Genomic DNA, 26034 nt, shown 5'->3' with positions numbered 1-26034 from the left:
AAGAATCACTGAGGGACTTATGATAAATATTATATTTGTGTAGCCATAAAATAATTTTGCAAATTTTTTGAAGTTATATCAATTATTGAAGTTCAATTCTGGAAATATGTTGCAATATACAATGTTATATAATTCAATAATTGTGACATGTATTATTTCCTTTGAATATGGCTTAAGAAAAAGTGGAAAAAATACCCCTATGGGCAAAAGTATGTGAAGCAAATCCTACCCAATAAGAAAAATACTTAATTGATCTCACTCAGAAATCTCCTGCTGTTTAATTGGATTTCAAAGATCTTAACAACCTCCACAGTAAGACAAGGAATACTAAAGTATGGTACACAACATACACATATTGACAGACAGTTAATTTTAGCTCTGGGTAAGTCCTTGCAAGATGAACCCTGTGTTTATATTGAGCCAGTCACCCAATAATTATGATTAGAATGTTACCTATATAAATATCTTTGAATATGAAAATCTTGAAACTGTGTCTGTTTATTTTTTTTTCCCCCTTTTGTATAACAGTGCTTCCACAGGTTCTCTTGTAATTCCTAATTTATGGTTTTACTGTAGCATATGAGAAAATACTAATTGAAATGTGAGGTGCAGATAGCCTCACTGTGAATTTTTTAAAAGTGTGTATAAAATCACCATAGTCTCAAATTAGAAAGGTGATGTATCTACTGCAAAGCAGTCTGAAGAATATGGCCAATTAGAATATCCATTTTGGGTGATTTAGCTGCTAATAAGCATGTCAACTCTGCCATGTCACTATGTAGATCATTCAGTTGATCAACTGTAATTTTTCTTTCATGGCCTTCCTGTCACCAGCTGTTGTGAGTTTAAGATCACTGAGGTGCAACAATTGCATCATTCATATTAGACCACCAGTATCAACAAATAAGGCAGTATAGTGAAACAGAATTCTTCTCTTTTTTTTTTTTACCCTGACATTATAATAAAAGTAAAGAAAATAGTGCAATTTTTAAATTTCTCTATGTAACAGTGGTGTAGCATGCCAGTGCAGTGGTGCAGTCACCCTGGATCCCACAACAGGTTACTCCTTGGGATTGTGTGGATTTTCCTCTGGGTATAATGGTTGTGCTACCAAGGCCCAAAGACATGAGTGTTCTTGTGATCAGCAATTCCAGGCTGTGAGTGTGCGCAAGTACAAGAGTAGACTAAACGATGTATGAGGCCCTAACCAAAGTTAATTTCTGGTTGGCGCCCAGTGTTGCTGGATAGGCTCCATTTCCTCCCATGGCCCTGAACTGCATTAAATGGGCTTGAGATTAATGCTTTGTTACTCTTTTACTGTTAACACTGATGTTCATGAACCAAATAATTTACATCTATTACTTTTCTACTTCAATAAAAGTTTTTTTCATTAATGAATGTAATGTTTAAATAGATATTTCAGAGATTAAAAAAAGAAAACTTGTGGAAAGTTTTCACTACTTTACTAAGAGTATAAAACTAACATTTTAAACAAAATGTGAATTTGTGTTTGATAGCTCAAAGGTAAACTGTACTGTACTAAAAAAAAAATCTTCAGATGGATATTACAATATGAAACTGTAAAAGACAGGATTCAAAATGTTGAATTTAAAGGACAACATTGGATATAGAAAATGCCAGCAATTGTAGAATTTGTACATAGTCATATTTGAAAATAAAAAAGGATGCCCATTAATTTTATGTCAATTGTTGCTGCTATTTGAATTTCTTGTATAATTGGTGGAATTATTCCTGATCATATGTTTGTAATTTTAGAAGTAATCATGCAGTGAATTTGAGTTTTTTTTTTGTTCTTTATTTCGCCTTATACAATGTCTTGTATTAGGAATTTGTTAGTTTTCGCATACCCCTTGGGGTCAGAGCGCAGGGTCAGCCATTGTACAGCGCCCCTGGAGCAATTACAGGTTAAGGGTCTTGCTCAAGGGCACAGCAGAGTAGGATCTCTTTTGGCAGTGATGAGGATTCGAACCGGCAACCTTCTGGATACCAGCACAGATCCTTAGCCTCAGAGCCACCACTCCGCCCTACAAAAATAAATTCAGACAGATATTTGTTGCTGCCATTGTGTTTTGTAAATAACATTTTTATTACTTTCATTTTAATGTACGGTTTTCTCAAGAGTTTTATATTTTTATTGATTCTCTTTTCATGACCAAATAATTGAAAAATAAAGCACAAATAACAATAACTAAGTTCTTACCATTCAGATCTTTGCATATTCTTCATTAACAGTTTCACTATATAATATTTACAAAACCAAGAGAAAAAAAATTTGAGGGACTTAATGTTCCTATTTAACAAAATATACACAAATAAAACTAAAGCAAAATAGACAGAATTAGGTATTTATGCGAGTGATGCTATGTAGTATAAAAGAGATTTTCATAAAAGTGTTATAAAATATGCATTTACATATGACAATAATGAGAGACTATAAAGTTCTCAGTACTAAATATTACTTTTACATCATAAGAAAAAGGAACAGCCCCTTTACCAATTATGAGTATTGACTCCAAATTCTATTTACTATGTAAATAATGATGAAAAAGCCAAGTGTAATCAATGTGGAAGATGTTCACCTCACTTTTGATTTAGTTTCCGCCACATTATACTGCTATGCATATTTTTCTTGCACTGCTAAACTTTAAATGGAAAATAAATCCCTTTGCTATGAAATAGTTAAACTATCCCAAAATACAAGTCTTAATGAAAGAAAGGAAAATTGCTGCTGTTGCATATTTTGGGGAAACAGAATGGGCAGGAATGCTCATTCGTAGCCTGTGCTGACTTGTCATAATACAGAGAAAAGTTTTGGTCAATGTTTTATCAGGTTTTACAACTTAAGAAAAGCAACTAATTAGCATTTCTAGCCTCCTCACAAATTAGTATCCTATGTCACAGAACTCTAGATTGTTGAAGCTACCATAATTTCTCACTATCATTGGAAATTGAAAGAAGTCATGTGCAGGAACCATAATTTAAAGAATGTAATAAAACTATACTTTTGATATTAAGTTTCAGACAAAATAAACTTGATTTAATTAAAAAGATACAAGATTGTTACCTTGTTGATTTTCACCTTAGCAAAAAAAAAAATTACAAACAAAACTTTTCTGGTAGGAAATTAATTACACTTGCAAGATGTATATGATTTAGTATGTTTATGTCTATTGTTATATGAGGTTTAAAAATAACAAAGCTTCCCTTCAAGCCATCTTAAAACGGGAAGTCATTTGTCAATGGAGAGCACCTAGTACTTAAGAAAGCTTTAAAGTACCATATACTTTGTTGGAAGAATTTTGTAAATTACTATAATTTGACAATGCTGAAGGGTTGTTTCAGTATCCTGAGTGCTGTAATGCTCAGCAACCAGAATGTAACTAAGCCAGTCCCTCTCGAAATATTAAGCGAATATTTCAACCCAGAAAGTACTTTTTTCTATGTGCAGATATTCATTAATATGAAAAAAAACATTTTTGTTTGTATTACATATTATTAATTTGGTAAAAGCACAGCTTTAGAGCAGCAATGTACCCAGATTAGCATAGAAAGAAGATTACAGGGACAATAGTCCTTACAGGTTTACAGTTTTACGTAGAAGGCCTAATGAAACTCAAATATAAGTTATAATATTAAATAAACAATTTGTATCTAATAGAACACATTGTGTAGATTTAATATATATTTAAAATATAAATTTGCAAAAATCAAAAATACATACAAAATATGACACATTTTATAACCACTACAATAGTTTTTCGCCTATTTTAACACAGAAATGCACAACTCCTTTTTAAGGAAAGTTTTATGTTAGTAATGTTACAAATATTCCTTTGTTCAAAACCATCCCAGACTAATCAGAATACAAAGTAACAACCAGCAGAAAGTAAATTTTATGTGGCCGAGAACACCACTGTCTTTAATGTAATGAACTGAATTAAGATTGCTTAATAAATTACTCTCACAAATGGTTTTCATTTTAAAGTACTTATTTTTCCTTCCAAAAAATATATATACTCCTGTTGTTTCCACAGAATTCCCTTCTTTATTTACAAAAATATAAATTACTCTTAAAAATAGGTTTTTTTTTTGCTTTCCAACTTCAAAAACATATACTTTGAGTGAGCTACTCTGTTTTGAAATAAAAATAAAATGCCTTTCATAATATAAAATTATAAATCAGATTAATAATTTGCAACCTTAGAAGCCACAGATAGTTAAAGAAACTTTACAAAAGCATGACATGATTTGTTGTACGGTTTAGAAATTGGCTGGTGCATTACATATGCACCACTTCTAATATTCCAGCAGGGGGTGAATAAAGTTTTCTGCTGTTCTCATGATGGTACTGGCAACAGATGACCTTGTTTAAAAGCTGACCATGTTTGATGGGAAGAACAAGCAAGGCAATATACTGCAGTTTCCCCTCTGCATCATGCAAAATCAACAACATTGTAAGACCCAATAATAAAGTACATCAGCCAAACTAAGTTATGATAGAGTAAGTCATCAATTCATAGCACCTTTCGAAATCCTGCAAGCTGGAAGAATACTAAGTACAAATGGAACACAACACTCAACACCCCAAATACTTGTGATACATCATTGCTGTGAAGCCCAGATATAACAGACTTGAGCTTCTTATGGGGACTGAGCTGGGCATTTTTAATCACAATCTTGCCATCAAAGCGAAACTAAAATAATCTGCAACAAGATCATTATCCAAGTCTCATTCAAATATTCACTGGAAAACAAATAAAAAAGTTCAAGTAGGGAATAAATAAAAAAACGTTGAACATATAAAAAAAAATATATGGCTTTTGAAAAAGGTTTAATACAGGTGAGGAGAAAAAAAAAAAAACAACCATATATACCACAAAATATCAGACTTTCCAAAAATAGAGAAACTGAAACCAAGCTGCAATTCAGAATGACTGGATGGTAGTCAGTAGTGCACCTGAAAAAAATCGCAGCTGTGCAACTGTGAATGTGTGTGAAAATAACCTTACTGTACATAAACGGCAGAGCTATATTCTTTTTTTTAAGGCACAGTGCACATACTACATAGTTTCATTTTACTCCTTCAATCACTATTAGAAGCTTACCATTAGACTGTCAAATTGGGTTTATCCCAAATAAAGATTATATTTAAATGCAACTTTAAATAAAATTGCAAAAAAAAAAAAAAAAAGGGTATTTGTTATATAGATAAAAATGTCTGTTAACAGTATTGATAATAAACAAGACTGATTTGTTTAAATATTTAAAAAAATGAGGTATATTTTATGCATTGTTTCACTCATCTTGTCATTTGCTTTGAGGAGGGTTACTTTGTAAAAATAATTTGAAGGATCCCTCTCTTATTAATTTCTCAGTGGTTCAAAAATAAATCGGTTCTAATGGACTAAACAAATAAGCACTACCAAAAGTGGCAAACTCGTAGCAACACAAATCTAGTTTAAAAGTAGGGAAATAAAAAATAGTTGTGTTCTCAGTCATGGAAGTTTATATCCCTTTACTACCTCGGATTTATAAACTAACGATGTTGCCAGCCTAACCAATTTGCTCATACTCCATCAGGAAATATTAAAACAATGAAGACTACCATCAACTGTGATTCACTCTGACTCCAAGTCATGTCTGAGCAAAATCAAGGCAACATGTTGGCAAGTGTCAAAGTCTAGACAATGAAACACTACATCTCTATGGATACCTGCGGAAATAATGTTTATAATAAATAGTTCATCCCATTGTCTATAAAAAAAAGTCTAGCCAGGGTCACAAATTGCTTAGAAAAGTGTTCCCTTTCTGTCTACTTAAAATATTTATTAGTAAAAATAGTGATAAATATGCAGAGAAACACAGTTAAGACCCTAGCACTGAATAAAGGTTCCAGTGTGCTTGACAAGTACACCACACCAAAAGAGGGAAGCATTTGTAAAGGGACATCCCTTCCCAATCAAACTTTCTTCCATTACATATTTTAAAATGTGCACAGCTCAAAATGACAGGCTCCTTAAAAAGCTTGAGCAAGAAAGTGTTTATTTTACCCACTGTTACCTCAAGTGATATACGAATGTCTTTATTTATATTCTTTGTCCTGATGCTTTAATCGCTGTCACTGTCCTTTCCAGCCAATTTGAAGACTATTTCATATTGTCAACATATAGAATTATACTGCATATAAAAGTATACTATTATTTGAATATGAATATCAAAGAAATTAGTTACTTATACAAGAATATAACATACATATTGAATTAGCACAGTTTACATTTATAATGGATGAAATATGCATTTGGTTACTGTAACTTCTGAACCAAGCAAATTATTTTAACCACATTTAAAACTGTAGGCACACTATATAAAAAGTAAATAATTATAACATTGTTACTTCAAAGCTTTTGGTCTAGATTATTTTTTCCATCAGTTCTAAATCACCACTTGTAAAAAGAAGTTAAAATTAATTGGTACTCAAAAATCACGTGTCATATCTGTTATTGAATTTAAGCAATGTTTGTTGAAATAATTGCTTCCAGCAGACACAAGAGCCTGGATTAGTAATGAAATGCAATCCCACTGGATGATTCTGTAGGAAAAAAATTCTGAAGGAAATATCCTATGAAACCACTTCAAGAGTTTTTTCAATGTAGGAGATTGAAGGAGTAATGCTGGATTGGCTTAGGTTAAAGGAATTGTGTGGTAAGATGCATTTAGGAAAATATTAATACTTTAATAAACTTTACACTGGTTAAGAACCATTGGAACAAAGCCATGATTTCCTTCTTGGAGGTCGTCTTTCATTGTTTTTGTTTTTTTTATAATAAAAAAAAGAAGCTACTTTGCATGTATAAGACACATACTAAATGTCATAATGATGTAACCTATAGGAAAGGTGGTGGGAAGAAGGGCAAAATAAAATACAAAGCAGAAATTTCCTTAACTTCTAATGCAAATAATTGTTAAACATTACAGTTACACCTGCTTTTTTATTATACCAATAATATTACCAACAGAAAATATTTTGCTACAAAAAATTTTGCTACATAAAAGAATATATTTGTATATATATATTTTAAAGAAAATACTTTGCTTCTTACTGAAAACTTGAGTACCTGAGTTAGTTGATTAACCAACTGATGATATGTATTTCTGAATTTCAAAAAAGATCCTTATTTATCAGCTCTAATGATTTTGACATATTACATAATTTAAGAATTCTTGGTGGGGTCAAGCTTGGTACTTATTAAAAACATCTGTATAAACTATAATTTAGAAAACTGGAAGGACATCTTTATGTGAAACTGCAATCTAGAAAACGAGATAAAGTTAATAAGAAAGCAACAGTTGTTTCTGGGTTTTGCATGTTTTTTTTTGTTTCTATCCTTTGGTACCCCCATTAGTACAGTGGTGGATGAATGAAATTTGTAGGATTTGCCAAGTATGAAATAATATTTAAAAATATTTAGGACAAATTTGATTAATGCATGAATTATTGAATGAAAATTATACATTGGTAAAAAAATAACATAAGTTGAAAAAGAGTAAAGAAGCAGTACATAAAGCTGGCCAGACCAAAAATACAGGAGGAAGAACAACCTATTAGACGAATGGTTTCAAAACTGGGATTATACTAATAGTTTACAAATAAAGGCAGTCCGTCTTCCCATCTCCTACCTGGCTTCTGGCTCATGTCTGCAGGAAGATGTGGTGAATTTGTGTTGAAGTGATCATTGCTGTATGGAAGGAGAGACGTGAGGTGGTGCATTCCATGAGACTGCTGTACCACTGACACTTTGTTGGACTGAAAAAGAAAAAAGAAAACATGTTAATTCATGTATTTAACAAAATTACTATTTTACTGTTCTGTTTTTGGCACTCAAAAAAAAAAAAATCTTGAAAAGAAAAAATTAAAATAAAATAAGTTTTCTGATTCTGATATAACAAGCACATTGTTCAGTTGTTTGAAACACAGGAAAAGACCAATAATTTATATTTACAGGATGAGAACAAAGCAACTTATCTTTGCTAAAGAAAGAGCAAAGAATATAATTAAGTATAGTCATGCAAGTTACCCCCATACCAGGAATGTAACTTACAAAAATAAATTACTTTTGCCACAGCATTTTGTTTAGTATATACTACTGAATCATATATTATAATTATGCTCAGTTTTAGCTCTGTTGTATTCCCAATATACAATGATTGTTTAAAAAAGTTATTCTATATTAGGAAGCAGTGAAAATGAGTGGAACTAATTACAATCGAAAAGCAACTTTCCTCATTCAACCAATAGATGTGAAGCTGATGCGCAATGGGTTGGCATTTCATAATTCTAAGCTGCTAAACATTAAATAGAAAACTTTCTCACAATATAAAAACCAAACAAGTATTAAATGAGAACTGGTTAAAAAAAAAGTGATCCTTATACATCTGAAACACTACAAAAGGACAAACTGGCTGGAATGATTAAACTGACATGCATGTCTGTCAACTGCCTAGATACTTATTTAGTGTTAACTTAATATGGAACATTAGTAGGAGTAAAATCAGAACCAACTGGTTCTGAAAATAATAAAATGTACATTAGTCTAGTGTACAGTACTAAAAAAGGAATCAATATCCAGGAATAGAAGAGATGTATATAGTGCTTTTCAAATACAGTATATCATAAGTTATATTACAGAAAGCCTGTGTTAAATGGTAAAAATTATAAATGTTAATTAAAATGAGACAAATAACATGGAAATACAGAATGATCATGTCTTCATTCATAATGTTCAATAGATAGATAGATCTTTATTGTCATAATGCATGCTTAAGCAAATTCACTTGATTTGATTTTCATTGATCACATTTGTCCACCAATTAAAGAATCAAACAAAAAATACACACACACCCAACACAGAGACACTTCAGCTAACAAACAGAAATGACTGAGCCCTCACTGTTAGTAACCATACACTGTATAAGAAAACAGATGTGGAAGCAGGCTATATCTCTCCATCATGATGCTCATCTCAGCTGTGGTTTTAGCATCACTCACTCTGCGGGATAACCTATGAGTAGGATTAGTCATCTCACTTTCAAGGCTTCCCACATGGTGGTGGTGGGGGGAGGTTGGTGAAGGCATACAATGAAACTTGAAACTTTAAGTCAAGTGTGAACAAGGCTCGCCCATTAGTTAGCAACTAAAAGTTATGGAATGGTGAACTCAGTAGCCCAGGTAATAATACCTGTATACTGTACATGAGAATGTTTATAACAGATTGTTATTGAAAGTGCTAACCTAATAAAACTAATAAACAAAAATTGATGTTGACTATTCTAGGTTTACCAAAGTGCTTGTAAAGACCTCCACATATTACTGTAACCAATGAAAGTACATTTCTTAGCTGAGAGAAAAGAAAAGACTTCTGGTTTCCTCTTACTCATAATGGTCTTAGTTCTGGTATGTCAGAGCAGATGGAGCTGATTTTGAAAATGTAGTTGTTACTTTCCATTGACTAGTGATTTTTTGAAGCTTAAACATCAATTATACAAATAATTTGAATAAAATAAAAATTATACAGTACTTTCCATGGATGAATTTGATCATTTTGAATGCACTCCAAAGTAAAAATATGACAAAATATGCATGGCACTTTTGTATTCACATTTGTATGACATGAACATTGTCCAAAGTATTATCCTCCACATTTTCATTAGTTACTTCCTTGGGTCACTTTGGACCAAACTGTGTTAACACTTAAATAAATGGTATTCATGTTAAATTGTTTATTACGTTAAATATTCTGAAACTATACATTCAACTCCAATAATAGTTACTGCAATTATTGCATATGTAGTGAAAATAATGACTTACTGATCAATAAATTAACCCAGCATTTGGTTCATCCTGCAGTGCCATTCCATGCTGCGGCTCCACGCCAGCGAGCCAGGCTTCTTACCCATTTAAAGTTTGAGAATAGGTTGAGATTGTTTCGGCCCCAAGGCCTCTTGTCATTCGCTTTACCAGATAAAACCACGCCAGCGAGCCAGGCTTCTTACCCATTTAAAGTTTGAGAATAGGTTGAGATTGTTTCGGCCCCAAGGCCTCTTGTCATTCGCTTTACCAGATAAAACTGCGCGCCAACAAGTGCCAGCTATCCTGAGGAAAACTTTGGAGAGAACCAGCTACTAGATGGTTCGATTAGCCTTTCGCCCCTATACCCAGGTCAGACGACTGATTTGCACATCAGGATAGATGCGGACCTCCACCAGAGTTTGCTCTGGCTTCGCTCTGCCCAGGCATAGTTTACCATCTTTCGGTTCCTATCACGTACGCTCTGGCTCTACTTCCCCAACGGTCCTTACGGATGACACTGCAGTTGTGACCTGCTGGGCTGGCTACTTTGAGCAGTTATTCAAAGCTGATCCTCCAGCTAGGATGTTGGATATCTCTGGGTCCACGGATCTTGAGGCTGATCCTCCAACTAGCTGTGAACCACCCAATCTCACTGAGATTGCACGGGTGGTGAACCAGCTGAGGGGTGGAAATGCTGCAGGGATATGTGGTATCCAGGGTGAACTTCTCCAAGCTGGTGGTAAGACTGTCCTCCTGACATTGCAAGCAATCTTTGCTTCCATTTGGGAGACTGGCATCATTCCAACTGACTGGAAAATGGGACTTGTCATCCCTATCTGGAAAGGGAAGGGTGATTACCTGGATTACGGCGACTACAGGGGGATAACACTGGTCTCTGTGCGGGGTAAGATCCTTGCTAGGGTCATCCTCAATAGGATCCATGATCACTTGCTCACCTACCAGCGACTGTCTGATTTTACACCTAAGAAGTCTACCATCAACCGCATCCTGGCACTGAGGGTTCTCATGGAGCGCAAACGTGAATATCGGCAGAGTTCCTTTGCAGCCTTTGTCGATTTTCGTAAAGCGTTTGACTCAGCTGGTCGAGCTGCACTGTGGGACATCCTAAGGGTCTGCAGGATTCCCCTTGAGGTTGCTGAATATCATGGCCAGCCTATACACTGGTACTGTGAGTGCTGTGCAGAGTGGAGGCATAACCTCTGTTTTTCCCAGTTGATTTTGGGGATCATCAGGGGTGTGTTCTTACACCTACTCTGTTTAATGCTTGTACGGACTGGGTGTTGAGCAAGGTCGTGGGGTCCAGCGGCTGAGGGGCATCTGTTGTTGAAGAAAGATTCACGAATCTTGACTTTGCTGATGATGCTCTGATCTTCGTGGATTCAATGGAGGCGAGAGACTGAGCGAGGCGTTGGAGTGTCTGGGCTTGTGAGTGTCCCGGATAAAACCCCAGATCCAGGCCTTTAATGACCTCTTGGGCACAGCCATCAGCAGTGTGTGTCTACGGGGAGAGTGTCAACCTTGTCGAGAGATTTACTTACCTAGGCAGTGACATTCATGCCTCTGGTGACTCTTCCCGATTGGGAGAGCATGGGGGGGTTATAAGGTCGCTGGAAAGGGGTGCGTGGCGCTCCCGATATCTATGCAAAAGGACAAAGGTCCAAGTCTTTAGAGTCCTGGTGCTTCCAGTCTTGCTATATGTTTGTGAGACATGGACGCTCTCCAGTGACCTGAGACGAAGACTGGACTCCTTTGGTACTGTTTCTCTCCGGAAAATCCTTGGGTACCGTTGGTTTGACTTTGTGTCGAATGAGCAGTTGCTCATGGAGTCCCGAATGAGGCACATTACCTGCATTGTGAGGGAGCATCAGTTATGGCACTATGGCCATGTGGAGCGTTTCCCCGAGGGTGATCTGGCTCGTAAGATCCTCATTGTTGGGGACCCGAGTGGCTGGACCAGGCCCAGGGATCGCCCACGTAACACCTGGCTGCGGCAGATACAGGGTCATTTTCGGAGGGTGGGACTGGACCACGTGTCTGCCTGGGGGGGTTGCTAACCGGGATCCCGAGTTGTTTCGTCGTGTAGTGGGAGTGGCAACGCTCTGTACCAGTGCCCAACTTGACTTGACTTGATCAATGATAAATTTAAACATTGAAGATAGATAAAATTACTTTATAAGAAACAGTGCTATACAGTACTATAAACACAATGGTGTAATATACTATAGTCTGACATTCAAATATAACATTTACTCAGTAGCATACCTTTCATCAAATAAATACAGTGACACATACTATAATAAAGCAGACTTCTGTATTAACATTTCCACATATACAAATGTGTGTCCAAAGATTTTTGCATTTAAATGATTCAATATTTTTTTCCCCATGAGAATTATGACAATGTATTGTTATCAGTATGATTTGTAAGACATCTACTCAAATAAAAACAAAAAGGATACATCATAAATTTTGACATATATATTTTTGACAATTAGGAATTTAATCAGTAACTCTTCAAATTCAAGTTTAAGGGAGTCTAGTAAGACTGTTCACTGATTTGCCCTGTTGCTGCTGGGATGAATACCAGGTATTGCCCTGCAATATTGACATATTTATTAGTAAAAGCTCGAACCACCAGGCCCTTTACAGAAACTCAAACATTTGGGCTACCTACAAAAATTGAATGAGATGGAAATACATTTTTAATCTGATAAATGACATTTGATATGTTCTTTTATTTTTCAATACTTATTTTATTCTCAAATACATTAAAAATCTTAATTCCTAACTCAAAACAATTTCTATAGTGAACACATTACACTGACTGACAGTTTACCTTTTTTCCTTAATATACTTTCTCACTATAGCTAGGTAAATACTAACTGAACACAATATTTTTTCCATGACATAACTTGTTTTTCTTCTTAGAGCGAAAAAACAGTTACAAGTGCATAACTCCTACTTTTCTGCTTTAATGACTCAAATGAAAATCTAAAATTGACATCCAATCAAGTTTAAAAATTAAAATTATGACTTTTTCCACTTTAGCTTTCTGATTAAACAGTAAGGCATTCTTGGAAATTGTCTTCTTTGGAAATAATTTATTACACACACATTTGTGAAATTAAAAGTCTTTTCTTTCTTTGACATTTTACTTGAGACAATTTAGAAGACTACTTTAAAGCAGGGGTGTTAAATCATAATAATGTAATGTGTGTGTGTGAGAGAGAGAGAGAGAGAGATGAACAGATCAGTAGATTAATTCCCCAACCATTTTCTGTGTGAAGTTTTCACATTCTTGAATATCTATTTATTTAGATTTTAACTGATTTAGTCTCATATAGCAAATACATACTACTTACAGTAATATAAAAACTTTAAATACAAACATCAACTAAAAGTGCTTTCGTATGTTGCTAGTCTTGGGAGTAACCTTAGTGCTACTGTAGTCTTGTGCTCTGCAAGAAAATTTCTGCTGCTGTCGGGACAGTGTGTCAGCAACAATTCTAACCCCAGCATTTTGTGACTTTGCCATGAAAAAGAGGAACAAGATAATTGCTGAATTACCTGTATTAGGGGTGGGCGGTATGACCAAAATTCTATATCACGGTATTTTTCTAAATTATCCCGGTTTCATGGTATTCGACGGTATTTTTTTCCCCATGCATGAGTGGATGTTAACCACATTTTCCACTGCAATTACTGGCTAAGAATAACCTATTCCACTGTCAAGAGTATTGTACATTATACAAAAAAAAAAAATTTTTAATGTGCACACAAGTATTAATACAGTTTTGCATTGCCCCATAAAGTGATAGTTTTCAAGGGGGTGGCACTAATGGAGAAGGTATCACATTGCATGACAGATGCAGTCAAAATACAAAACCTTTTCATTGAACAAATTTTGCAAAAACAAACTATAATTTTGACAACATATTTTCAACTATACAAAGAGGCATTTAGACTTAGTAAAATATCCAGAAGTGCTTGTCAAAAATTGTATTGCACCGAATATGTCTTAGAAAAGGAATAAATAGTAAATATTTTTTGTAAACAAAACTACACTTTGTTAATGTTAACAATCTCTGTCCACTGACACGTTAAAGTGACTTTTTAAACAACTTTACCATCATTAAACTGCATAATATTTAAACTAATAAATAATAACAATAAAATAAATAATAGTATTATTGCTGATAGTTGCACTATTACTTCAAGACTTCAAGCCCAGGTGCATTACACAGTATTCACCAAATTAAAATAAAATAAAACAAGTGCAACTTGGTGATGACATCTTTACCAACTGAACCATCATTTAGGCAAACTGCATTAATATGGACCTTGCTTCAAGCTAAGCTATACTGGGAAGAAAAAAACAAAACTATATGTCAAGAACAAAGTCAACATTTCCACTTTATTCTCGCCGTTTATGTCGAGATTAAAGTCGACATTTCCACTTTATTCTCATAGTTTACTTCATAATTAAAGTAGAATGTCGTAAACTAAACTGCTTCCTAAAATCAATGTTAAAAACAATTACTTAATTTACCCCGTCATAAATTAATGCAGCACATTAAATGCTTTGTGTTATGTTCCCCGACCCAGTGGTTAATCACTACGCTTCTTAAACTGACTTCCTCCGCACTAAGAGAAGACAGCGATCACCATACAGAATCCATTCACTTCATGATATTCCTGCTTTCTGAAAATTTAGAATGCTAAGATAAATACTTGATATTTTCATGATGAAATGCATTAAAGCAGGTATTACACATGCACGGTAGTGAGGCGGTAGTGCTGCTCCCTCGCAGTAAGGGGTGCCCAGGTGTATGTTCAGTGTACAGAACTTTATGGCAGGTGTGACGATGCTCCAAAAAACTGGATGCATGAATGGCTATCGCATAGGTTTAACTTAAATATTGTGTAAATGTTGGGTTTGTGATCTGCTGGTCGGAGACACGAACACAGAATTCAATGCATGTTCTTCTGAGCGGGCTCTCTTTATTGCATGCATGCTGTCTCTATCTGATGTAGGCTACCAAAACCCCAGTTCCTATCCTTCCTTTTTCTTTCACCACATAACCAATCACCACACGATAAACGTCTTTGTGAAATTAAAACTAGTTATAAACTTAGCCCACGGAGTGTTCAGAACTTTAAAAATATCTTCGTTATACATGTTTAATTATGCCATCCATTCAGAGTTGCGCCCATCTCTGAACGAGTCGCCAGCACATCGCAGGATGAATACAAGCAAAACATACACTAGCAGGGTCAATATAGCATAACAAAACCTCACATCCTACATGACTTTGAAAGGAAACTGAAGCACACCAAGAATAAAGTCAACATGTCGTCACACTATTACACAGTACCCAGGTACATTACACTGTATTGAAAACAAATAAAACAAGTACAACTTGGCTTGCAGTATTATCCAGTAGTATAGAAACAGTATTTACACATCTGACCTTTTAAAACTAAAGTATCTCCTGGCGACGGACGTGACTCCTTTTTTTCGGCAGAAGTTCTTCTGTTCATCATGTTCAACTTTACTTTTACTTCAGTTTCGGAATGCTCTCTGTCCATTTTCACCGTGCGGCATACCTATGCTACCGCCCACTATTTGGTGGTGTAGCAGTGAAAAAGAGCCCTAGTGCAACAAATCTGTGTTTAGCGGTGTAGCAGTGAAAAAAGGTCCCCACTTGAACAGTTTCCCACTGCGCAACGTTCCGAACGTCATTTAGGCAATTTAAACCGGTGTTGCGGTATAAGAAAAAACCATATCATAAAAAAAATAAAAAACGGTTTTCGGTATGAACCGGTATACCGCCCAGCACTAACCTGTATATAATTAATCATTACAATCACACAATGCAATCTATACAAAGAAAAGGCAAAGCCCTCACTGACTGACTGACTGGCTCATCACTAATTCTCCAACTTCCCGTGTAGGTGGAAGGCTGAAATTTGGCAGGCTCATTCCTTACAGCTTACTTACAAAAGTTAGGCAGGTTTCATTTCAAAATTCAAAGCGTAATGGTCATAACTGGAACCTCTTTTTTATCCATATACTGTAATGGACTGCAGCTCGCTGGCCGTGGGAGGCGGAGTTGCGTATCGCGTCATCACGCCTCCCACGTAATCACGTGAACGGACTGTGAACGCAGTACATAGAAAACAAGGAAGAGCCCCAAAGAGCGCTGAAGAAAACATTCATTACACAATTGAGAAGGTAGCGAAACAATAAGAAGCGAGCGAGTGACGCATACAAGCATATTCATAAGTGCAGCTACTGCGGAAGCAAAGCACGGTGTAAACTGTAAGTTTAAATTAAGTTTATAGAAACGCTCCCGCTGCCGTTTGCAATACCATATTCGCGACATACAAGTTTAATGAGAAGACACGAGATATAAACGAGACTTTGGATCACTTTGTAACAAAAGTTTCTCGCTACAGCAATTTTAACTCTAAGTGCCGGGTCTTAGCTAACATTAAATAAAGCCGTGGACATCGCAACATCACACAAGAGAGCGGCTCACGTGAACTGACTGAACGCAGCACATGTGATCACTCATTACACAATTGAGAAGGCAGCGAAACAATAAGAAGCGAGCGAGTGACGCATACAAGCATATTCATAAGTGCAGCTACGGCGGAAACAAAGCACGGTGTAAACCGTAAGTTTAAATTAAGTTTGGCAAGATTGCTTTTCCCCTGTACAATTATACGTTGCATTCTCAACAGTAAGCTTGCACCACTTGGTCATATTACAACCGGAGTGCTGAACTGACAACATCGTATACAAAGAGAACTATAACAATCGTAATAAACGAACAATAAAACAGCGGAGAACCCGTGGATTAAATAAAAAGGCTGCTTCCTTGGCGAAGCAAGGTAAAGAAGGATGGCCTTATATGGCGTTCGTTTATAAAACAGCGGAGAAGCTGTGTAAAGGCTGCTTCACAAAAAAACAGCAGAGCGCCTCATATGAGCAGGCAGTCAGCTAAAGAAGGGAATCAATAAGTAACTATAATCGTAATAAACGAACAAAAAATAGCGGAGAATCCGCTGATTACATAAAGGAAATGGGTACCTGAACAGAAAAGTGAGTCTCAAATACCTACACAATAACTATAACAATTGTAATAAATGAACAATAAAACAATACAGAACCGCTAAGCAAGGAGAAAGGACGGCCTTATATGGCGTACGTTTATAAAACAGCGGACAGGCTGTGTAAAGGCAGCTTCACAAAAAAACAGATCCTTAACAAATTGTTATTGGTATATTTTCCCTCAATTTAAAAAGGTTTTCTTTTCTTCTTAATTAAAATTTAAAAGCAATACTTCACAATTTGGCTATATGCAGTGAGTGTGTATGCCTGATGAGCCCAGAATTAGGGCGAAACACGTGTCGCGTACTCTTTGCATTATTTGACAGTAAACTATTTTCAACCATTCTATGATCTGCTTCTCACAACTGAAGGCACCGTGGCGGATGTTAGCTGACTTGCTGGCCAACCATAAGCGTTACCTGGTAGGTAACCACCCATACAATCAGATTGTGATTCAGACTACAAATGTAAATTTGTATATGTATGTATAGATAGATAGATAGATAGGTATATATATGTATATGTAGATGTGTGTATATGTAGATATGTATATGTATATATATGTTTACATAACCTCTTTAAACACACTACTTCTCCGCTGCGAAGCGTGGGTATTTTGCTAGTTCTACCTAAAATTACACAGAGCAGTACATTTACTACAGGAAACCCCTACAGAGTTGCCTAGCTATAAAAAGATCTACCTACTGTACCAACCTTGCATTATTGCAGAGGCCCCACTGACATACGCATTTAAAATTAAACAGTAATATGATCAGCAGTGTAACTGCTCATATTGTTGTTAAACAACCATGCTTAACTTCAAATCATTTTGTGGTGGTACTAGGTGTCATTAAAGTGTCTCTCCGAAGTTATAAAGGGATCTTGGAGTGGAAGTGTCAGCACATCACCAATTATAAATCTAACAAAGGACGTGTAAAAAGTGTAACTAGCATCTTTTGTTCTTTTTTTTAACCTTCAAATGGGGAAAAAAAAACAATCTATATAATATCTGCAAATATATTGCTGCTTACTCTGCACTGTTATGAGGTTTGTCATCATTAGATGTGGTAATAGAGTTTCAATACAGGAAAGTACTGCCTTTTTTATTGCAATATATTATCAGTACACCAAGAACAAGTATTACTTTTATAAACAAACTATCAGGGTGTGTGATTAATGGATAACTGGATATGTGGAGTAAAGTTGTCTTAGCCATTTCTCTCATTAGCTGGTGGCATCAGTACTCTGCAGCTTTAGTCGAGGCCCTGGCACAAGAGTTCAGTAGGCATAGCTTTTGTTTAATACAGGTATGGTATAGGACAGATGTTTACCTGGAAATCAATATTAGGGTTTCCCTAGCTTTGTCTAGAAGAGCTTGGGGCTTTGAGTGAAAAAGTACTTGATAACATGATTGTTTTGGAGAAGTAAACCAATCACCTATAGAAAGCCCGTACATGCATAACCATTACATAGTCGGGTTTTGTTTCTGTTATTACCCTGAAAAAGATTCACTCTTATCTGTTCAACTTTCCTAGATATTTTGATTTATGTAGTACATGTTCATACTTTGGACTCCAGAAGTGTCTTTTGGGTAAACATATTGTATAAACATATACAATATGTTTTTTCTTCAAATAGCACTTTAAAAGTTGAATGATACAGTGGTGTGAAAAACTATTTGCCCCCTTCCTGATTTCTTATTCTTTTGCATGTTTGTCACACAAAATGTTTCTGATCATCAAACACATTTAACCATTAGTCAAATATAACACAAGTAAACACAAAATGCAGTTTTTAAATGATGGTTTTTATTATTTAGGGAGAAAAAAAATCCAAACCTACATGGCCCTGTGTGAAAAAGTAATTGCCCCCTTGTTAAAAAATAACCTAACTGTGGTGTATCACACCTGAGTTCAATTTCCGTAGCCACCCCCAGGCCTGATTACTGCCACACCTGTTTCAATCAAGAAATCACTTAAATAGGAGCTGCCTGACACAGAGAAGTAGACCAAAAGCACCTCAAAAGCTAGACATCATGCCAAGATCCAAAGAAATTCAGGAACAAATGAGAACAGAAGTAATTGAGATCTATCAGTCTGGTAAAGGTTATAAAGCCATTTCTAAAGCTTTGGGACTCCAGCGAACCACAGTGAGAGCCATTATCCACAAATGGCAAAAACATGGAACAGTGGTGAACCTTCCCAGGAGTGGCCGGCCGACCAAAATTACCCCAAGAGCGCAGAGACGACTCATCCGAGAGGTCACAAAAGACCCCAGGACAACGTCTAAAGAACTGCAGGCCTCACTTGCCTCAATTAAGGTCAGTGTTCACGACTCCACCATAAGAAAGAGACTGGGCAAAAACGGCCTGCATGGCAGATTTCCAAGACGCAAACCACTGTTAAGCAAAAAGAACATTAGGGCTCGTCTCAATTTTGCTAAGAAACATCTCAATGATTGCCAAGACTTTTGGGAAAATACCTTGTGGACTGATGAGACAAAAGTTGAACTTTTTGGAAGGCAAATGTCCCGTTACATCTGTCGTAAAAGGAACACAGCATTTCAGAAAAAGAACATCATACCAACAGTAAAATATGGTGGTGGTAGTGTGATGGTCTGGGGTTGTTTTGCTGCTTCAGGACCTGGAAGGCTTGCTGTGATAGTTGGAACCATGAATTCTACTGTCTACCAAAAAATCCTGAAGGAGAATGTCCGGCCATCTGTTCGTCAACTCAAGCTGAAGCGATCTTGGGTGCTGCAACAGGACAATGACCCAAAACACACCAGCAAATCCACCTCTGAATGGCTGAAGAAAAACAAAATGAAGACTTTGGAGTGGCCTAGTCAAAGTCCTGACCTGAATCCAATTGAGATGCTATGGCATGACCTTAAAAAGGCGGTTCATGCTAGAAAACCCTCAAATAAAGCTGAATTACAACAATTTTGCAAAGATGAGTGGGCCAAAATTCCTCCAGAGCGGTGTAATAGACTCATTGCAAGTTATCGCAAACGCTTGATTGCAGTTATTGCTGCTAAGGGTGGCCCAACCAGTTATTAGGTTCAGGGGGCAATTACTTTTTCACACAGGGCCATGTAGGTTTGGATTTTTTTTTCTCCCTAAATAATAAAAACCACCATTTACAAACTGCATTTTGTGTTTACTTGTGTTATATTTGACTAATGGTTAAATGTGTTTGATGATCAGAAACATTTTGTGTGACAAACATGCAAAAGAATAAGAAATCAGGAAGGGGGCAAATAGTTTTTCACACCACTGTATATACTCTACACTCAGAGATGGGTAGCAATAGGTTTCATTTATTCTGTATCTTGTACCAAAGCAAATTTCAGGAAAAACTGTACTTTGACTAGGTTTTGGCAAGGATACTTTTTCATTTACTTGTGTGGAGTGTTTTGTCTTACAGACATCTGTGTTTTTTATACAATTGTATTACTTTAGTTGTTTGTGGAGTCGGTTATGATTAATTATAATTGGCAAATCATTAACATCAGAGAAAGTATTTAGAATTCCACCGTTAAGCTTATAAATAAAGGGCCATTGCCATCTGCCATTCTCATGCAGTACAACCAGCATCAACTAAGAATAACTGGACAACGAGAGCAAGAAAACAGGAGTAAAGCATAGGTGTCCAAATGAGAGCAACACACCTTCCAGAATTTTTGCCATCAACTTGCAGTTACTGGATACTAAACTAAACCACAGACAGGAAAGACGGGCTACATTTAAAAAAAAAAAAAAAAAAAAAAAAAAAGACACCAAAAATGTCTATTTTTTCTTCTCAGAAATGTGCCTAACCACTTAGACACCAAAAGCTGCAGTAGAGCTAGATAGCTTTAGTGTCTTTTAGGAGGATTTGATTCAATTTTTGGGTAAATCAAAAGTAAAAGATGCATGTAATGGTGAACAGCATTTAGTGAGGTTGTTCACCTTCTCTGGAATATGTATTGATAAAGTGAGATTTTCTCTGTAGTGTTGTTTTTCTGGTTGTGGTTTACATTCCTTTGCAAGCCAACACATAGAATGCCATGAACCGTACAACATTACACAAGTCAAGGATTTACTGTATACTCCAAGGGATTATATGTATTGCTGCCAAGGTCTTGAACAAAGCAAATTTATGGAATGCTTACCCTAAATATCACCAGCATGTTACTTTACCCATGAGAGGTGCTAATACTCTGGATTAGAGGTCTGTATTTCTCACTCAAGGGTTTGCGAGGAGAAAAATTTAAGATTTGTAAGCACATGAAGGGGTTAGTCTATTCACATGCACAAGAGAGGGATGTTAAGAAATAGAAGAACCTTTGAGAAAATTATTAAAAAAATAAATTATATATAATGTTTTAAACAATACAGTTTTACTCAGTTAGCCCCGTTGAGAGGCCAGCTGTTACAGAGTGGTTAACAGCCTATACAGGTGCTGGTCATAAAATTAGAATATCATGAAAAAGTTGATTTATTTCAGTAATTCCATTCAAAAAGTGAAACTTGTATATTAGATTCATTCATTACACACAGACTGATATATTTCAAATGTTTATTTCTTTTAATGTTGATGATTGTAACTGACAACTCATGAAAGTCCCAAATTCAGTATCTCGGAAAATTAGAATATCAATTAAGACCAATGCAAAAAAAGGATTTTTAGAAATGTTGACCAACTGAAAGGTATGAACATGAAAAGTATGAGCATGTACAGCACTCAATATTTAGTTGGGGCTCCTTTGGCCTGGATTACTGCAGCAATGCGGCGTGGCATGGAGTCGATCAGTCTGTGGCACTGCTCAGGTGTTATGAGAGCCCATGTTGCTCTGATAGTGGCCTTCAGCTCTTCTGAATTGTTGGGTCTGGCGTATTGCATCTTCCTCTTCAAAATAGGTTAGGCGAGTTTTCTGGCCAATCAAGAACAGGGATACCATGGTCCTTAAACCAGGTACTGGTAGCTTTGGCACTGTGTGCAGGTGCCAGGTCCTGTTGGAAAATGAAATCTGCATCTCCATAAAGTTCGTCAGCAGCAGGAAGCATGAAGTGCTTTAAAACTTCCTGGTAGACGGCTGCGTTGACCTTGGACCTCAGAAAACACAATAGACCAACACCAGCAGATGACATGGCACCCCAAACCATCACTGACTGTGGAAACTTTACACTGGACCTCACGCAACGTGGATTCTATGCCTCTCCTCTCTTCCTCCAGACTCTGGGACCTTGATTTCCAAAGGAAATGCAAAATTTACTTTCATCAGAGAACATAACTTTGGACCACTCGGCAGCAGTCCAGTCCTTTTTGTCTTTAGCCCAGGCGAGACACTTCTGACGCTGTCTCTTGTTCAAGAGAGGCTTGACACAAGGAATGCGACAGCTGAAACCCACGTCTTGCATACGTCTGTGCGTGGAGGTTCTTGAAGCACTGACTCCAGCTGCAGTCCACTCTTTGTGAATCTCCCCCACATTTTTGAATGGGTTTTGTTTCACAATCCTCTCCAGGGTGCGGTTATCCCTATTGCTTGTACACTTTTTTCTACCACATCTTGTCCTTCCCTTCGCCTCTATTAATGTGCTTGGATACAGAGCTCTGTGAACAGCCAGCCTCTTTAGCAATGACCTTTTGTGTCTTGCCCTCCTTGTGCAAGTTGTCAATGGTCGTCTTTTGGACAACTGTCAAGTCAGCAGTCTTCCCCATGATTGTGTAGCCTACAGAACTAGACTGAGAGACCATTTAAAGGCTTCTGCAGGTGTTTAGAGTTAATTAGCTGATTAGAATGTGGCACCAGGTGTCTTCAATATTGAACCTTTTCACAATATTCTAATTTTCCGAGATACTGAATTTGGGACTTTCATTAGTTGTCAGTTATAATCATCAACATTAAAAGAAATAAACATTTGAAATACATCAGTCTGTGTGTAATGAATGAATCTAATGCACAAGTTTCACTTTTTGAATGGAATTATTGAAATAAATCAACTTTGTCATGATATTCTAATTTTATGACCAGCACCTGTACTAGCTCAATGTAAAATGCATATGGTCAAAGTTTTTTTTTTTTTTAAAACTGATTTTTTCAGATTAATCATTCCAGTCAATGTGGTGCATATGTATATCAGCTTGTAAGGCAGATGCATAATAATGATAATCACTGGTTGAAGTGCTTTTTTTCCCTTTCCTTAATATATGTATCAAATTGCCTGTATGTGGACCAGGTTTGTGAGTATTATGCTGTGCTTGCGTTGCTAAGAACCTTGCCTAGTGCATATGTGAACTGAAGAGTGTATTTTAAACGTTTGTTTTATTGGCATGCACACCATTTCAGACATATCTGCTTGTACAGGTCACAAAACACTCAGATTTACAATGCCCTGTGTGATTTGTTCAGTTTATTTCAGGGACCCCAAGAACACACCCAGCCTTGACCCAGCTCACACATTCATAAACAGACTTGTAACAGAGCAGTACAAATGAATTGATAATAAATAATATATTAATCAAATAAAGAGGTCAAGAAACAATTAAAACAACACACATGCAAATCCGAACCAATTTCCCGGACAGCATTTATTACTTAACTAACACTGAAAAACGCTAACACTGGAAAAATGAAACCCGACAAAACACTAAACAGTCACGATACAGTGTACAAATACTCCAGTAACAGATGCAAGCGATAATGATCAATGATCCTGAATATTGTGAAAATTATTGTCCTCTTGAGTCCAAGTTGTTACATGAAGATGTGAAGCGATTGGGAGTGCTCCCCAGGTAAAGATGTCTCAAACAAGCAAGCACAGGACAAGAACATAAATCCATAAAAATTTTAATCCTAGGTGGTACTTGAATCAAACAGAGGATCACATTCCTTTCAGAGTCTTGTGGCTCCTTTTAAAAAGTAGCGCACATTGTTTCTTCCTTGCAGCAACCCTTGTGCTGCGGCCAAATAGTGCAGCTCTTCCGGGGCTGCTGGGAATTGAAGTCCACACTAAGTAGTGCTGCTACATGTCTATTAAGGGGACCAGATTTTGGTTTTCAAAGAAGATGACCAGGGGAGGGATCCAATCGAAAATTGACACATGCATTCATATAAAATGAACTTTTATTAAATTTTTCTAATCAAACAATTTTATCTATTTTCTTTACTAAGAATTTTAATATATCTAAAAACATTTAAAACAACTGAAGGTCTGCTGCTTCTGTTCAACAATAGAAAAAAAATGAAAAACACGGAAATATAGCCTTAATTTTTTGTTTCGTTTTATTGGTTTCAAAAATGATCAGTATTAATGTAACATTCTGAAACAATGAAAAAAGCCTCAAACAAACAGTCTGTCACTTATGGCCTATTTGTAATAATGTGTTAAGTCTGATACCCTTCTCCTCAATGACGAGTTATCATATCAAAGACAAATCGAATGGCAGACAATTAATGGTGAAAAATATCGGTTAATATTGGTTTGGAAGTTGGTGAATGTATGAAAATGTGGATATGTGAGGGGCAAATACATTCAGCTATGAAAGAAAAAGGAACAGTGATCTTGTGTAGGAAAAGAGGTGGTGATCCTTAAGGGCAAACACTGCCTGCCTTTTAATAGATTATTCAGTTTTCTTGTATGCTACAAACACCAATGTGCCTGCATCATGCCACAACACAGAAGTATAAACTGATTTTGACACCATAGGCTAAGAGTATAGCTACAACGTAGACACGACACAGAAGTTTAAATCTTTTTACTGATGAGCTTAAGATCAGTTTTGTATTTTGTAGAGTGAACACGAGCTTTACGTTGCATGTCTTGGCACTACAGATTGTACATTTGGCTTTCCAATCATTATGTTTTGGTTGAAGACATGGGTATTTAAAAAAAACAGCTTGTCTATAAATGTACACTTTCGCTTAGGCACCTTTTGTACTTACAAATTGCTGTTGAATAGTAACGTGGGCTCTGTCAAATTCTTTGAGCTGCAAAATGATCCAAACTGCCATGTGCTATTTTTTAAATAATCCCTATACCACAAGCAAGTTATGCTGTATGTGGGTTCAAGACGTACACAAGGGTCAGGCAAATGGTATTTCTCAGGATTAAATTTTATTGTTGAACAAATATAATATTCTCATTTAAGTTAGAACGTTGGTATACACTGGGATTTAATGTAAAATAAAGGAAAAGTGAGTTTTGTCTGTTAGAGGAAAATAAGTACTATATGTGTAATTTTTGGACAATTACGTGGAATTATTAGGCAACTAAATTACAAATAATTTTTTCCCTAGTCACTTACTCTCATGTTTTAGAGGAAGTGTAACAATTGTTATATGTCACTGTATGTTATTTATTTAACAAATAACATTTTTGGCATTTCAAAAATATTCAGTGAACAATACTGCCATGCCACCCTTTTCAATAACTGGCAAGAGTCCCCCCATCCATTGAGTATGTCAGTTTCTTGATCTATTCACAGTTAGTGATAAGTGAACTCTGCAAAATTCGCATCACCATGAGTTTGGCAAAATCACAAATATCTGAACTTTGCTGAACTCTGCGAAATGCATTGAAGTTAATGGGGAAGGAGGAACCGGACAAGTTGAGTAGCTTATAACGGTGCAATGGCATCGCCCAACTACGTTGGACTGATTATTGTGGATAAAAATATGATCTTAGCCGTCAGTACTAACCACTGTGCCTCAAACATCACCAGAATGATAACCATAAACAAAATAACAAAACGACCACAAACTAGCAATAAGTTTATATATAAAAAATGAAAAAAAAAAAACCACAACAACAACACACATACATATTAGTATAACATAATATGGAAGCGAAGTATGCATGATTTTTCATAGCTGTGAGCTTCTGAGATAATTGAAGTTTCCCATTGTCTAACACAATGCAGGACTTCTTGTCCGAAGGGCATATGTACTGTGTATCATTGCGCTCAGAGTTCCAATCTTGAGGAACACTACCTATGCGATAAAGCAGTGCCTTGTTCCATTGTTTGAAATCCAGGTACCAGGTGTT

General features: G+C 36.1%; 1 protein-coding gene across 10 annotated transcripts in view; it reads right to left on the bottom strand.

The window, feature by feature from the left end:
• The window catches only part of tcf7 (transcription factor 7), a 121668-nt gene that overhangs the window by 39800 nt on the left and 55834 nt on the right, over positions 1–26034 (bottom strand). For all 10 annotated transcript variants that reach the window (XM_028812831.2, XM_028812832.2, XM_051933470.1 and 7 more), the window contains exon 5: positions 7699–7825. In XM_028812831.2, the coding sequence (XP_028668664.1) occupies positions 7699–7825 (127 nt within the window). The remainder of the gene's footprint in view (positions 1–7698; positions 7826–26034) is intronic.

Source organism: Erpetoichthys calabaricus, chromosome 11 (assembly GCF_900747795.2).
Source record: "Erpetoichthys calabaricus chromosome 11, fErpCal1.3, whole genome shotgun sequence".
Lineage (NCBI taxonomy): Eukaryota > Metazoa > Chordata > Cladistia > Polypteriformes > Polypteridae > Erpetoichthys > Erpetoichthys calabaricus.
The sequence above is the reverse complement of the archived record's forward strand: the minus strand, read 5'-3'. Positions and strand labels throughout refer to the sequence as shown.